The 17,573-nt window shown below is 39.2% G+C and overlaps 1 protein-coding gene across 1 annotated transcript in view; it reads right to left on the bottom strand.

The window, feature by feature from the left end:
• Sorcs3 (sortilin related VPS10 domain containing receptor 3) overlaps window positions 1–17,573 on the bottom strand; it is a 616,840-nt gene that overhangs the window by 68,525 nt on the left and 530,742 nt on the right. The window contains exon 14 of the mRNA XM_026401144.2: window positions 15,515–15,622. Within this exon, the coding sequence (XP_026256929.2) occupies window positions 15,515–15,622 (108 nt within the window). The remainder of the gene's footprint in view (window positions 1–15,514; window positions 15,623–17,573) is intronic.

Here is a 17,573-nt window from a genome sequence, read left to right as displayed (position 1 = left end):
GTCAGCTTCTTTCAGACTTTCTTCTTTCTCAAATGCCTCCACTGAATTGCCCAACTGCATTAGGACCTCTTTCCATGCCTTGATAATGAAAATGGCCACTATTCTTATTCATTTCTGCAACTTCAACTGCTGTGTTGAAACATCCACGGTGTCTTCTCTTGTTCCTGAACTGTCACAAGACCTAGTCATGAATATCATGTAAAGAACTTTGAATGTGAGCTCCCTAAATTAGCCTTCATTTCCCTCTGTGTGTTGTATCATCTCTCACAACTTTAAGTTAAAACAAAATTCCATTGAGTTCCAATAACAGAAGCATGATTTCCAGTTTCTGCCTTTCCTCTGTTTGGCATGGCTTTCCACACACCTTGTCTTATCCAACTCCTACTCATTCCGCAAGCCTCAAATAATAGATAGCACTTGGCTGGGGAAGAAAGGGGCAGAAGGAAACCTTTCCAACTGAAATATTTCACAGTGACCATTATGATTGCCTCTTTAAGAAACTAAACTACTCCTAAATAACTCATGGTTTTGTTTTTAAACATACACATTTATATTTACTTTCCTTATGATTCTTTAATTTAAAATATTTTATTTAATTGCAATGCATAGAGAGAACATAGCCTTAGTGATATCAGTCTTCCAAAAGTAGTTTAGACTTTATATATGGCGTAATGGATGGTTAATCTTAAAAAATATTAAATGTTTGCTTGGAAAGAACATTTATTCTTGGTTGTTATGTGGAGGGTTCTAAGTAGGACCTTTAAATGAAGCTTTCTAATAATGTTATTCACATCCAAAAATCATACTAACTTTGTGACTATTTAATCTATTGGTTTCTAATTGAGGTTTATTAACATATTTTCCTGATTGCAAATATTCCATTTCTCCTTGTGTTTGTGAAAGTTTGTATATGACATAATTACAAAACAGGTTTTGAAATTATTCGGCCTTCTTAAGTAATTTTCCTTCTAATTGTAATTCAAATGGTAACTTTTTCTGTTTTGTCCTCCACTATCTTCCAACTTCCTTGCTTTATTTCCTTCTTGGGAAGAAAACACTCCTCTGAATTTCCACAGCACTTTATCCGTATTTGGGGTAGGACTGGTAGCAAGTGCATATCAAAACTCACGGGATGTTCTGGTGTCCTACCCTCTTTGCTAGAGTAAACAATCATGGGAGTTCGCAACTTATGGAAGGAGCACATAAACAGCATATAGTCATCGTCTCAAAGGTGTGGAATGGAGTAGGGAAGCGCAAGGGTGTTCACATCAGCCCAGGATGTGGATCCCTGGAGAATTCCTCAAAGGTATTAAGACATCAGTTTCCTCACATTCAAAATGAGGATAATGACAGTGTTCAACACAGTTCTGAGGCTAAAATGTACTGTATATCTAGCATAAATCAAAAAGTCTGTACTTTTAAACTATTAGTATTGGTACCTAACAGTACTTAATTATAATTATTTACTTTGTATATTTTGTCAGATGCCTGAGAATTTTAGGACGGTGAGAATGTTTTTGTACTCCCATGATTTCTGCTACAAGACTTTGCCAAAGATGGGCACTCGGTAGAAGCTAATCAAATAAGACAATATTAATTAATAATACCCATATCAGGGAGAACTTATTGAACTCTGAGAGCATGCTAATCATTTCTCACAGTTTTCACTTATTATCATTATTTCTTTTATTGTTCCCATTTAACAGGAGAGGAAACTGAAGCTAAAGAAGTTAAATGATGCATCCAACAAGGTGGCACAGCAAGGAAATGAGGAAGTCAGGAGTCAAATAGAGGCATCTGTGGCCACTGTTCTAACAAAATTGGCAGCCCTGTGCTTTCAGCAAGCCTCATAGTCCTTTCTAAGTGTTTCAAGATTCATTTGCAATCATTTGAACGCACAGTTTGTTACTGAGGCTCAGACATAAGCAGTTCTCTTACCTCTAGCTCTATATAGCCTGTTTGGACAAAATCAGCAAAAAAACAACATGAAATATATGAAACTGGAGGAAGAAAAGAGAAATCTGGGGAGAAGTTATAACCAGAATGTTCCAATTATGTCCTATTTGTCTCAAGTTCTACAGCATTTACTATGTGGAGAGGTATGCATTTGACCCTGAACAGTCTTTGTGGCTTGGTCTACAGTCAGGAATCCCTATGGCATGAAAGAGAACAAACAGGATTATAAAGACTTAGTGCTGGAAGGGTCTTTAGGGACGAGATTTGGCCTAATTCCTTCATATGCTAGCTATAAACCAAGGTCCAGATAAAATAGTGAGTGCAGTGCTCAAGAACACAAAGCACTAGAACGCAAGTTTCCTGACACCCAGTTTTCATCCGTGCTGACAGCTTTTCAGGGGGAACTTGTTCATGTTGCAGGTTGAGTCACAGAGTGCCACATGCCCCATGAATACTTGCTTGCTTGAGACACACAGTAATGATCTCATCCAGTGCTGCTGTGAACTAGGGAGGGCTTCAGCCAAGACCTCCTTTCCAGATTTTACTTGCTTTCCTTCTAAACTCCAGTGTCCACAAGGTCCCCTGAGTTTTCTAAATTCTAGCCTGCCACCCTGGAAGTACAGCTGTAGGCTATCAGTCTCTTCTGAGACAGAGGATCTCCTTTGGTGTGCTGTAAATGGGACATTCCTCTGCACTGCCTGGTCTTTCTCCTCACTTTATTGGAGCGAGTTAATCATCAGAATGCACAGACCATGATAATAGTCAGCTTTCTGTGGAAAGAATCTGCTCCCACAGAGATAGCTTAGCTGTTCTCCATGAGCTTCTGAGGTCAGGGAAAGTCACAAGAGCCATGGAATTGAACTTGGGCGTTGCCGGTTGCCAGCAAGCTTGGGGGTAGGCATAGACTTGATTTACAAATAAAGGAGAACCTCTGTGGTGTCCAGGAAGGAAGGGGAGTTCTGCCATTAGTCCAGGTGTCACATTACATTCACATATAGATAAATGTGCCCTAAATCAACTGCTCTGCAATGACCTAGTCTGGCTACATGCAATTTCTCCCTATTGACACACTGGATATGTTTCTCATTCCTCTAAGTAAATACTTAAACCTGCTGTGCATTCAGGAAAGTCACACACCATCTTCTCTGATACCTCCATCCAGGACTCCGAATGAGCCATTGCTAGGAAACCACAATTCCAACGTAATCCTTTTACCCAACCTCAACTCCTTCACGGGCTGGATAACATTAATTTGAGAGCGAATTATTAGAATCCTGGAAAACAGTTCTGAAATGCCTGCAGATTTATGATGAAGTCATTTCACAAAAGGTCACAGGCAACCCTGCCATAATTAAATCTTTCATTAATTTTTAAAATACACAATAACCTACAAATGCAGCATAAATTAACCACATGACCTTGAAGAAATTATTGAGAGTGCTGCTTCATCAGAAGTCACTATCTAGCAATTTTCTTCAATTTTTTATTTTGTGAGTAGGATTTGCCCATTTCCTATTCTTATCTTTCATAGCTTCCAGTAGTATGTTTATCTGAAATGATGTAGTATTAAGATACTCAGGGCATTGGTTACCGCTGGGAAGTGATGGTGGATAGCAAGACTCTCTTCTGCTAGGTCACAAACTCAAAGGTGGAGTGTGACTCACACAACCCCCAGCACAAATTTACACAGAGACCCTCCCTTGTTGTGTTTTTTTAATCAGGAAGATGATTTTTTTATGTGTACATTTTGATAAATGATTTTCATTTTGCTCATTATAAAAGGAATGAATTCTCATTATAAATAATTTGAAAACAACAAAAAATCTATAAATGAAGTCCTGTTTTTAATAGTCTGTGATATTCCTTTCCATTCATTACAGTGTTATTCTTTCTCATAGGAGATGATAAGCAATAATCAGAAACTTCAGCCAGGATTAGAACCTTGGGGGTTAGAGGTACCCTGAACTCTAGGCAATATCTAAAGATCTATCTCCAAAACTTTCTCTCTCTCTTCTATGCACATATACATACACACCTACCACCATTATGAATATTCAGAATTGAATTAAAGAATAGATAACCAAAAACACTAGAGCTGAAATAAACCTCTTAAAAAACTGATTTTCCCTCCACAACAGACGGAAAAGGCTTTTAGAATACAAACCTCCTCTCATTAGAGATCTTGGCTATTTGTTCATGCCCCAGCCAGCTTCTAGAACTCTTACAACACTGCCTGTTCTGTAGCTAGCTATCAGTACACATTGTCAAATAAAGAAATAATAAAAGTTCTTGTAATAGCAACTCCCAAGTCCTCTATTCAATGTTCCTGCAAGAGTTCCATTCTCTCTGAAAGGCCTGGCACCCCAGGCCTCCTCTTGCCTCTGCCTCAAGAAGCCCCTGCAACCTTGCACCCTGATCCCTGTTTCCATGGAGGAATCTGCTAAGAATAGATTTCAAATCAAAGCAGAAAGACCAGTGTTCTGGCAAGTCCAGCCATCGGCAGACAGCAGTGGTTGGTCTCTAGAAATTCAGGCCACATCCCTGGCTACTGGTGGGCATCCATACCACCTGATTGTTTTCCCATTAGGGAGTAATGGGATTAGAAGTAAAAGAGGTCAGTGGCCACAACAGAAATTGCACCGAGCAAAGGCAAGACATGAGCTAGATGTTAATAGAAATAGGCAGGGGATCAACAGCAAGAATCCTGCAAGTGGAGCTGGCGTTAGTTGCAAGACATGGTGAACGGTAAGAGGTGGAAAGAAGTAGGGGTTACAAAAGGTTTGAAAATAAACATAGGGAAAGTAGGAGAGCAAAAGAAAGACAGAGAAAGAGATTAAAATTAGTGGAAGTGAAGAGACAAAAGAAAGCTGACTTTTTAAAAATGAATTTACAGAAGTCATTTTCATGCCAAACAATGTCAATTCTTTTCTCAAAAATAACAAAGTCCTGTTAATGGGTTTGAAAGTTTAAAGTTTATTGTGGTGAATCAGAAAATGTGGTCTCTAAACCTCTAGAAGACAAGCTGGGGATTGAGTGAGGAAGGAGAACCTCCAAGATGGAATTGAGGGAGAAGATGGATTTTGAGATGAGATTTAAAAGAGGATCAAAGGCAAAAAAAAGAAAACCCCCAAACTAAAAAGATAGTACAAGAGATGGAGGGGAAGGGGCCCCATGTTTTCCCTATGTCCTTATAATGCCATCACATTTTCCTTCTTCATGTGACAAATCCTGAGTCAAGAAAGAAAAAGAAAAAGTGTAAAAATCAGCACCTGTTCTTAAATAGCCTGCAGTCCAATCCAGTAGCATTACTCACACCACGCATATGCTGAGCACCAGTTACTCACAAGCACAATCATGTTCAGTGCTGTGGAGGAGGAGAAGGCATAGCTGTGAACAATCTGGCTCATAGAAACCATAAGAGGACCTCACACCTTAACTGCAAAGATGGCTGATGAATAAAGAATTAGAAAACAGTGCAAGAATTATTATTGCATTATTGCTGTTTTTTTTAAACAATGCATTATTGGTGAGAGTGCTAATTCATCATGACTCCAAAATTCCGTTTTCAGGTATGAAGTTCATAGAACTTCCATGTATTTAGCTAGAGGCACATTCAAAGATAAGATAAAACTGTGGTAATAGTGTAAAACTAGAAATAACCTAAATACCTATTGAAATTCTAGAGAATGGATAAATAAATTGTGCTTGTTCATTTCATGACAGAAGGCCATGTAGCACTAAAAGTGCCTGGACCAAATGAATATGTCCCAAGTTAGATATTGAGTTAAAGAAGCATGTAAAAGAAGGACACAATTTAATTAAATTATACATTTCAAAAAAACACAATGCAACAGAAGGTGTGGTGGAGCACACCTGTAATCCCAGTGACTCGAGAGGCTGAGGCAAGAGTATTGCAAGTGTAAGGCTAGCCTCAGCAATTTAGTGAAGTCCTAAACAACATAGCAAGACCCTGTCTCAAAATAAAAAATAAAAAGACCAGGGATGTAGGGCAGTGGTAAAGCACCTCTGGGTTCAATTTCCAGTACCAATACAAAAACAAAGCGGAAAGCAATATCACATGTATGTGTATGAATGACTAAATACTAATAGAGCCAATATCTATTTCAAAAGGCTCTGTGAAAAGAGGGGAATGGGTTTGAGATGGACAATAACGAGAAGATCAGCTCTGTCTTAGATGCCCTATATATTTCATTTAAAAATCTGAATCCAAAATGAAAGTGTGTACATTTTTATTAATTTCAGATAGTGGGTACCCAGGTACTGATGACATTCTCTGTACTTTTCTGTATTTTTAAATGCCAAACTGTAAGAAAATAAAATGGTTATAAAACTATGGATATGAAATCTAAATTGGGGAATTGAAAACTTCAAAATTCTTACCAGAGGCAGGAGTGCCCCTCTGATGAACAAAGAATGAACTGCAACATCTGGAATGAACGTGTGTATATCAGGTGAAGAGTGGAGCAGAAAATAACATGCTCAGTTTACAATGGGTTCCATGTGGCTCCAGAAAATTGTTGGGGTGCATAGGCATTTGGGTTTTATGCTACCAGGCATTTCTGATTGTGCAATTTTGATTCATGAGAAAAAGTGCACAATCAGACCAAATTAAATAGATTTGTGAGTCAAACAATATGGCTCACGGAAGGAACTCAATAAAAGGAAAAGAATAAGAAGTCACTGAGGAGGGCTTCCTAAAAGAGGTGAGATTTTTTTGGATGTGGAATTTGGATAAAAAATGAAGAGACTTAAAAAAGAGTTAAATGTACCCCTTATGACCACACTGATGAACTCAGGGGACATTCTAGTCAGTGATATTTGTATGTTAATCATGCCCCAGTAAAACTTTTAAAAAATGAGGAAACATCTAAGCCATTTCATGGAAAATATTTCACAAGGGCGTGCAATTGGAGAGGTAATTCATAGGTTGGGGCAGTGTAGGGACTCCATCCAAAACCCAGGTGTGAAGGATTAAGTCCTGTGCACACTCTTGTTCGGGGTCAAATTCCAAGCCAGGGGCCAAGTCTGAAGCTCTACTTGTTTCAGGTGGCCCACAAGATAATAATTGTCTTTAAATTTTAAATAGAGAGAAAAAGCAAATGAAGATCTGGATTTTCTGACATGTGAAAACTGCATAAAATTTGAATTTGTACCCATAATAAAATTTTATTGGGGGGCTGGGGATGTGCTCAAGTGGTAACGCGCTCGCCTGGCATACGCAGGACGCTGGGTTCGATCCTCAGCACTACATAAAACTAAAATAAAGATGTCGTGTCCACTGAAAACTGAAAAATAAATATTAAAAAATTCTCTCTCTCTCTCTCTCTCTCTCTTAAAAAAATTTATTGGAATGCACAGGTGTTCATTGGTCTGTATATTGTCTTTGGCTTTCACACCCTTGATTGGGATGGCTGAGTGGTTGCTGCAGTGGAAACCCTGTGGCCAGCAAAGCCTAAAATCACTGTAAAGATCTTTACAGTGAGTTTTATGACTCCTGGTCTAGTAGGCCAAAATTCTTCCCTGCAGGTGACCAATTTCTTGATGACCGGACTTGGAGAATAAAAACATCTCTAATGCCCATCAATGCTTCATTTTTATCTCTTCATCCAGGTGAGTAATCTGGAGCTTAGAGGGAGCTTAAGCAAGGTAGCTAAAGTCACATAGATGGTGAGCGGTTAGCTGAGTGCTGACATGGAGACTGGACTTCTAAAACTCATCATCTCAGCTATGGCACCACCCAATTCCTGAGCCTACAGCATGATCTGTTGGTCAAAATAAGCTTTTCCTTCCAGGTTGTGACCAGCACCCCCCACCCGCCCCTGCCTCAGTATATCCCAGCATCATCCAAAAGGCCCTCTGAACGCATGTGTTTTACTTTCAGGTTCCTTGGTGCAAATGAGAGTGTGTCTTGAGTGCAGAGCAAACTTGATGACAAGCAGAAAGTTATGAATCAGGCAGTCAGCCCGGGAGGCGATGACTTTGGAGTTCCACTGGATTTGCCGATTACTCAAATGACTTACTTTGGGCAAAGTAAAATCAGGCTCTTCCAGCAAACAACAGAAAATTGAAAAACAGATCAATGGAAGCAGCTCTGGTTCATTTCCAAGGACTTTATCGGATGCAGTTACTAGAAGCTAAACAATGCATTTGAGCTTAGGCTGGGACTCCGGGTTGTGCTGAGGCTGAACTTAAAAGGATGCTCCCTGCTAAGCACATGGTCACAGTCTCTTAAGTGGAAAGAAGGTCTTCACTTTTTTTTTTTCTTTTTGTTTTTAGAAACCTCGGCAGCTTTGGGTTTTGCATAATTTTCTAGACAAAATGTTATCTCGCCTCTTCACTTTGACTATTAGTTCTGCTTGTGGAACAATGGATCAGAGATTTACGCCAATTAGAATGGGATTTATAAAGGGAGCCAGTAAGACAATTGCTCTGTCCAATTTGCTGAAGGCATCCCCAGCCTTGCCCACTCTCACTCTCTTCTCTCCAGGCCAGGCACATTCCCACCATCCATTCTCCCACACTGTGCGATCCACCTGGAATGACCTCTTTCCCTCTTGTCTGTGTAACCACTATACCCCTTTAAGCTATTCTGTCCTTAATAACTTCTTTCATATCCAATGGCAGCTATAATTTGTTCCATATCTTACCATTTAATTCTTCCCTATTTCTTTCATGTCTTTATCATATTTTTTCAGATTGTGAACTGCAATCCTGGGATGGGTCTGTTGTGACTATGTGACTCTGTGGTCATGTACCCAGTGGGCACTCATCAGTACGTAGGGGATTAACAAATATCCTGCTGTTCTTTCCCTACATTCCTTCATGGTTCTTTATTGAACAAACTTTATAGGATTCTAGAACCTTTCCTTAAATTTTCCCTCATATTTCTTGCTCTTATCTTGCCTCCTTCTAAACATGTAGGCTGAACATTTAATTTCTCTGAGTCTTGGCATCTTCACCCTCCCAATGGTGATAATCCTATGTAGCTTGCAGGGTTAATGGGAGATTACAAGGAAATAAAGTTTGAGAATCTTCTTGGCTTTAGAAGAGGATAAAAGGACACAAACTTACTGTAAAATCTTCCCTGGTTTTCTGCAGATCAGATTGAGCTCTCCTAAGAGATTTTGTTGCTCACTCCTCAAAGTTATCTGCTTTTTTAAGGAAAGCTGTCCTTGCTTCTGGATTTTTTTTCCTCTAGGAATCTACCTGGTTCTCTCTGACTCTTGTAAAGGATCAGCTAAATTTCAAGCAATTGATTTGAAAATTGCATATGAGGAAAGTATTGTTAACACAACTTTGAGGATGTAGGAAAGTGGTTTTACATTGGATTCTACATCTGAGTTAAAGCAAAATGAACAACAACAACAACAACAACAACAAACCCTCTACTTAAAGAGCTACTTTGGGTACAAACAACATTTCAAGAAATAGTGGACCAAAGGGGCCCAAATGCTCTGCAGCCACAGGCAGTTCATCAGTTGAAGAGCCACAGTCTGAGACTCACAATAGGCCCTCTGGCTTGTCAATCATCCAGCATTGTCCTTAGCTTTAAGTAATAAGAACGGTCACATTTCATTGTGAATTAGGCTACACTAGATGGTTCCTCTCAAGGTTATCAAGGAGACATTGAAATAACAACATTTGAAAAGACTGTTAAAAAAAAGAGCAATAAAGCAAGCAAATCTCAGACCTCCAAGCTGGTCACTGTCTCTATCATGTATATCCCTCTGCATAGCTACAGTGAGACGCTGGGCAGATTTGTTTTGTGTGGCAGGATGAGGAAATCAGAAGTCATTCCCAGAAGGATCCTCATTCTATAGCTATCCTTCTGTGCCCACATAGCATTCTGCTCCCATGCTTCATAACCTCTATGTTCACACCTCTGCACAGAGATACCCTTTTCTCTGATACTCTGATTGTGAACTGCAATCCTGCATCCTTTATCCTCTCCTCATAACTTGCAACTATTGGATTCTGATCATGAAACTTTAGAATCTCTGTAGATCTAGAATCAATTTCCTAAAATGCTGGAGCTATGAGCCAGAGCATAAATGAAAATCATGAAACAGATATTATTCTTAGAATTCACAAGATCATTACTTATTCATTTAATTATTCCTTCATCCAATACATGTATGCTGTCAAATTCTGTGTTAACACAAGCTTGGTAAATATGTAGCATTCAACAGATAAGAAACAAAAAGATCTTCCCTTTGGGGAACTTAAACCTATATGTGAGTATAGCTGGACATAATGTACACATGTATGCTCTGTCTGTCATAAGGGTGTGTGTGTGTGGGGGGGGCTCTTAAAGGCATGAGGACTGAAAGTTCAAAGCTAGCCTCAGCAACTTAGTGAGACCCTGTCTCAAAATAAAAAAGAGTTGCGACATGTATGATTGCACAAATGGTGTGGCTCTACTTCATGTACAACCAAAGAAGTAAAAAATTGTGCTACATTTGTGTACAATTAATCAAAAAGCTTTCTGCTGTCATCTATAATGGATTAAAATGAATAAAAAATAAATTTTAAAAAAAGAGTTGGAGATGTGGCTCAGTGATTAAGTGCCCCTGGGTTCAATTCCTAGTACCAAAACAAAAACATCCCTCTGGATACAGTTCAAATTCCTAAACATGACCTGCAGCCCTTTATAGTCTCACCCCTTAACACCAAGCCATGTTCTTTCCTGGTTCTTGCCTTTGTGTTCTTTCCTTTATCTTGAAATCCTTCCATCCCTCCTACTGACTTACTATGTGCCAGTCACTTTGAGGGGGAAGATTTTCTATTAGTGAATAAACAGTCAAAAATCTCTGTTTTCTTGGAAGCTATATTTTATTGTCTATAATTTGGTTTTTCTCCTCTTGAAATTTCCAAACTCAATTGTCACCTTCTGCATGTATGAAGTCCTGCACTTCTTTCTGTCACCTCCTGACTGTGGAAGGAGGGCTTCTTGATGGGTACTGTTTCCCTATGTAGCAACCCTTCACTTAGGTCTGAGGGCTCCTTAAAGGGAAATAATTGTATTCGCCTCTTCAATACCTGTGAAGATCTAGCAGGGTCTGATGCATTTAAGAAGCTCATGACATAGTTTTAAATGAATGAACTAATAAATATTAATTCTTCAAATCAAGGTGACAAGATAATAGGACTTTCCTGTGGTCCCATTTTCCCCTGGACACAGCTAAGCCCAAGAGAAAATTATGAGTAACAGTAAATTCACTTAATTCAAATATCCCACTTTACTAATGCGTTCTCAGTTCAATGGCAATGCTAAGCCTCCATGGCCCCAAATAGACTCCCTCTTCTCATAGCACCTAAGAAATATGTATGCTTTCTTGAATCCCTGCTTCAAAAGAAAAACACTGGTCAACCCTAGTTGGCTACTTAGGCTTATAATCCTTTCAAGTCTAGAATGCAGATAGAAATTGTCTCTTGGTAACCTTTCTAGGGGTCATCTTTCTGGTTGTCTGGAATCCCCACAAAACTCTTCTTTTCATACAAGAAAAAGTCTGATTTAATGAAAATGAAACACAAGTAAAATAAATTGTTTATATTTGTTTTGATGAATGCTTCCAAGACTCATCTTAATTTCATGAAAAGGTAAATCTCTCTTCCCCCGACCCCTGAACCCTTACCTAAAATAATTATACTGTATTCTTTAGAGTATCTCTATAAGCAAGATAGAGGAGGTACAGAAGTTCTGCCAAGCTCTTGTGAGTTCTAGTGGGAAGGAAAGGGAAACTGAAGTGCTATCTCATCTCTTCAATAAATGGGTTGGCCCTGAGGTCAATCTCCCTCATACTCATGTGGCCAGCTAAACTCCATACGAAGCTGAGAAAAAAATTATTACCATTTAAGATTAGATGAAAACAGATTTTAAACCATGGCCTTAAACTTTCCAGGGAATGCCAGGTCATGCAGAGATTAGTGTGCATGTAGTATTGTTCAGAGTAATGCCCAACAGAGGCATGCAATGAGTTCAAATTGGCCTCACACAAGAGAATGCAGAGTAAATCAGGCTCTGAGACGAGGGGAAGAAGGAGGCAGCCTAGGAAGTCTCTTTGGTAAATTGGGCATGGCTGATGTTGGGACCGTTGCCCACGATTCTAGGGCCATGTCAGGTTTGGATGGTATAGGCACCTACATCTGGCTTGAATATAGGTACCTCTTGAATTTCTAAAAACTTCTTGCATCTACCTTTTAGAATTCAGAACTTGATAATTAAAACTCTTTAGTGGCCATATCAGAGAAAATCCTAGAAAGGTAGAAGCTTTTCCTCTTGTGTATAGTGAATAAGTGAAGGATGGGAAATAATTTGAAAAAGTCAGCTCATGGACAGAGAATCTCATGGAAAAGATGGTATGGTTCCTAGTATTCTATTCACTTCCTGGAATTCATAAGAAAAAATCTGAATCTCTTGGCAGAGTATTCTGGAACCCAAGGCAAAATAATTTGCTCCCTAGGTTTATCTAATGTAGTAGCATACAGATTCCCAAGGGAAGGGGTTCCTTTCTGGTTAATCCATCTGGAACAGTACCTGGCATACAGCAGACACCACTAAAAACTCTCCTGTTATCATGTAACTATACAAAGATATTGCAAGGAACCTGGAATCTAGAAGTTTCTAACTCTATTGTATCTATTTTCATGTGTGTGCATGTACATGTGTGTATGTATAGATAAGCAAATATGTACATATATGTCTATATATACATACACTGTGCACACACACTATATGTTATCTACAAATTTACCAACTTATTTGTAATTCAGAAATAAAATTTATACTACAATACCATCTTTGAACATAGAGGACTTTTATCAATGCTACATATGGTTGGTGTATAGCCAACAAATGATGAAGCTTTAGACCCTACACATTCATAATATTCTCCATTTTAAATACTATTTAAAACAAAACTTTCCTACCATGTTGTTGACCCTAAATTAGAAAAAATAATTTAACAGCTTAACAACAGAACCTATTTTGTTAACATGGGAACATTAATTGGAAATTTAGATTGTGAGCTAATTCTGTTGGGGGGTTTAAGGGATTAAAAGAAATTACTGGGCAAAACTGAACTCATATACTTACCTTCTGAGCAACACATTATAGGGGATATCCTCACTGATGTTTGACAGCAGATGTGAATAGAAAAGTCCTACCATATACTATCAGTTCACATCTAGAGTCATCAGGTATGGATGACTTTAGTGGCCATATCACAGAAAATCCTAGAAAGGTAGAAGCTTTTCCTCTTGTGTATAGTGAATAAGTGAAAGGTGGGAAATAATTAGAAAAAGTCAGCTCATGGACAGAGAATCTTATGGAAAAGATGGTATGGTTCCTAGTATTCTATTCACTTCCTGGAATTCATAAGAAAAATTTGAATCTCTTGGCAGAGTATTCTGTGACCCAAGGCAAAATAATTCACTTCATTATTGGGTAGAGTAGACTGTACCAGCTCTTTATGAGGTTTGACATCTTATCTTTCAATCTCTAACTAGAGTACTGGGGTCCAGCCCAGTGCCTAACACAAAATAGATGCTGATACATAAGTGTTAAGTCTTTTAAAGACATAGGTCATTGCCCTTGGAGATGAAGAAAAGACTTCACTAGCAAGTGGAAAATTCAGAAAGAATTAAGAGAATTTAAAATCACTCCTTATGGTGCCTATCCCAAGAAACTCTAAAGTTGTTCTTTGGACTCTCCCAATTTTTCTGTTATGAATATTTTTCAATAGCAATATACCAGGAATCCACAGACTCTTTTGAAAGACCCTATATAAATTCTATAGACACCAGACTCCTTTGCAGTGCTTCTGCTAAATTTCCAAATAAGGTAGATCTTTTTAGAATAACGACATTTTATTAAGAAGGAGGAGATTTGGGTTTACAAATGAAGAAGTGGAGGTCCTGCCAAGTGAGCTACTAGACAGGCATTCCACAGCCATGGGACAACACAGTAGCCTAACCCAGCTCCCATAGTCCCAATACTGAGATCTTGCAAGTTTTAATCTGTCTCTTTTGTTTTTCCCTAGTTCCTGCACCATCTTCCATTTTTTTATCATGTCTGGGTCCTTTCTCTAAATCAGAAAGTGCAGAGGAGCGGCCAGTTTACCTTCTGGAGGTAAGGACGGATAAAGATGCGTGGAGCATGGCAAAGTCTGGGGCCAGACTACAAGATCTGATCAGATTGCATAGTTAGAGAGGATTTTCCACATCTGATCACCCCGTGAAAGGCAGAGCACAGCAACTAGCTATTTGTCCCCATTGAAGTTCCTTGAAGTCTATCAGTGTTGGGAAAAGACTCACTCCAACTACAGAGAAATCCACAAGTATAAAAGTTTGAAAAGCAGTGTACCTTAGAATTAGAAGACCGTACTTTCCCCAGCACAGACACATGCTCTTAATTCTTCTGTGTTGCTACTGATTGGATGCAAAGTGTCCCTCAAAGGCCTAAAGAAGGTGGTAAAACCTTAAAGAAGTGGAGCCTCATGATGGAAAGTTGGGTTTCTGGGGTGTACTCTCAGAGGAAATTGTGGAACTACATCCCATCTTTATACTGTCTTTGTTTTCTGGCTTCCATGATGTACTACTTTGCCATAGGCCCAAAGTGATAGGGCCAACTGACCATGGACTGAAACTTCTGGAACCATGAGCCAGAACAAACCCTTTATCTTTTTAAGTTAATCATCTCAAGCATTTTTTTATAGTAATGGAAAACTAACTAATATACATTCCAACCCCACAAAAGAGTAAATGCTCCCCAATCCTGCTTTGAAGATGTAAGGTATTTCAGTTAACTGGGACATGGGCATTTATGAGCAGTACTGGCTGGAGAATAATTACCAAAATCACCCACCCCTACACACATAAACATCAAATTTTTGATCGATTTTTGAAGCATTGTTAATATTTTATATACATTTTAAAAAACAGTAGAAAATTGTTATTATTTTCTTTAATATTCAGAAAGTACTCTAGGGATTCTTATAGCTTTAAGGCTTATATCCCAATCCTCTACTTTCATTTTAAAACAGTGTGCAAAATCTTTTTTCAGCAAATTAATATGAAGTACAGCAACAAGAAATGTGTGTGGGGTGTGTATGTGTGTGTGTTTGTGTGTGTGTGTTTGTGGGAGAGATGAGACTCTGGAAGTTTCTCTTGAAGCAGTCCCTGATTATGGTTTGTTGACTGCTCTATTCCTCCAATTCCTACACCCCTGCCTCTTTCTAGACTGCTTTGGAAAGAGAAAAGGCATATCCAATGATTTAAATTTCTGCTTTCTTGGGTTGGAATAAATGAGTATGTGTTCTGATATTTTAAATTCCATAGAAACCTTGACTGTTGAATCCTGTTGGTTGCTTTTTGAGTTGGGGTGGTGTAAATGTAAATACTTCCATTTTATAGATGAGGAAACTTTGACCCACAGATGAAATACTTTGGTGAAGGGTTCCCAGAAAAACTCAGAGGCACCAGTAGAAGGAGAACCCAGGTCCCAGGCCTCTATTCCATCAGCAAAAGAGATACTCACGTCATGATGTGGGTCTCTACTCCGGCCTCCACCAGAGCCCCATCCACGAAGAGAGGAAGCAAAGTGAAGCTATACTTGTCCCAGGAGTGGCCCTCGTCAAAACTCACCCTGGAGTGGAAACAAACGCAGGGAAGAGTCAGCTGGAAATAAAGCCACGCTCTTTGCCAACCATTTTTCAAGTTATTAAATTTTCTTCTCTATCTCGCTGTCTGGCAGTTTGGATTATCAATAGGTATTAATCTTCAACATCTCCCCATATTATTAGGAGATTTGATCAAAGCTGCATTTCCCGGCCCAGGGAAAGACAGCACCAGAGCTGCAGAAATATTTCAACACATTAGAATTGAAAAAACAACCCAAGCAGGAGGGCTTGGTGGAGGAATGTCACGTTTCAAGTGCTCAGAATGAAACCTGAGGTTCAATTCACAGCACAATCAATTCGCCCTCCGAGTTTCTGACACAGATAAATTGAGTAGTGCGGGGTGCACCCTATGAGAAGGGGGGTGTGTGTCTTTCAGATCAAACTTTTAAAAAAAGCAATTTCCTACTTGTTCAGAATGGATGTTGGGATGATTTCCCCTCCCCAATGTCACTTTAGGGGCCTTTTAGGGACAGCTACTGAGTATCTGAGGTGTTCTGAGCAAGACTGCTCCATCTTGCACCCAGGGACAGGAGGGAAGGTCTGATCCCTGGTGGACGTGGAACTGCCCCTCTTTAAAGGATGAGCCAGTGCAGGAAACTAGAGCAACTCTGGGCTTGCTTCCTTCCCTTTCTTGAGAGCACCCAGTACCTCTCTGCCCCTTGATTTAACGGGGGGACACAGCCCAAAGACTGCCTCCTCTGAGAAGCTTTTCCAGGCACCTCTTCTTTGCCAGTGAAGCTTTGCTTTCTTCAACTTCTGTGATCCTTCTTGTCCTGTCTGATTCTTAATCCTTCTCCAACTCCACGCTTCAGGGTTTGGAATCCCTCCTCGATGTTTCTATCACAAATAGGGCTTCTCCTGTGGCAGTCCTGAGCAGTGACTTCCTACCTGATCTTGACCCTCTCAGTTCAGGATTACAGACCTCAGGGTTCAGACTCCTCAGGGAGTATGCATGTTTTATTCATTGAATGGCCCTGTAACATCACATGTGGATCTTTATTACAAGGCTTTATATATATTTTAGAAAATATGACTCCTGCTAAAATAGAAGATGTTTGAGGTCAAGGACCATATGGTTGATTTTTATATTCTTAATACTTAGCAGAATACCTTGACCATAAGTTGTTACTATATCAGTGGTAAATGAATAAATGAATGAAAAAAGTAAAGAATGATGAAGGGCCCTCTAGTAACCCATTCAATCACTTTTTCAAGTATGACTTGGGCAAGCATCCAGAAACTGTAGGAGCCAATTGCTCAGTCCAGTCTCAACTATCTCTCTGTTTGACTCTGCCTTCTCTTTCCTCATATATAGATTTTAAAAAGTCAATCTCTTTACCCAGCTAGGGTAACATAGGGCAACAAATCTCTCAGAGAACAATTTTTGCATTTATGCTATACCTGGATCCATGACCATAAATGAAAAGCAGACTACCATAAAAGCCTTTATGAGTTCCTAAATTGTCAGCATCTGTCTTGAATTTTAAGGGTTTGGTCATTTCATTCTTTTTAAAAATAAGCTGAAGGCTAAGTAATCATTTAAGGTTGTATAACGAAAATTGGGAAGATCTGAATTGCTTTTCATAGAAATGGGTTTCTCCTTGTTTTAAAAGTGAAAACAAAAGCATGATTAGAAATACAATTTTGCCCATCTTGCTATATACCCCATTGGTCCCTAAAATAACCGTAGTTGTTTCAGCATATACCATGGCCACTAACTAGTTAAGTGTATCTGCTAAGTCCAGGAGATATGGAAGTATTAGTTTAGGGTTTTGTTGCAGAAGCTACAAGGCCTTTCTCCTAGTCTCATTCTCATAGTCTTCTTAGTGATAAAGGTCATTTATTAGCATTAGCAGAGGAAGCTGCAGTATTCCAGGGAAGGAGAGTCCTTTAACCCACTGTCCTTATTAGAGGGCA

Source organism: Urocitellus parryii, chromosome 5 (assembly GCF_045843805.1).
Source record: "Urocitellus parryii isolate mUroPar1 chromosome 5, mUroPar1.hap1, whole genome shotgun sequence".
In the NCBI taxonomy this organism is placed as follows: domain Eukaryota; kingdom Metazoa; phylum Chordata; class Mammalia; order Rodentia; family Sciuridae; genus Urocitellus; species Urocitellus parryii.
Note: the sequence above shows the minus strand (reverse complement) of the source record. Positions and strands in the feature narration are given on the sequence as shown.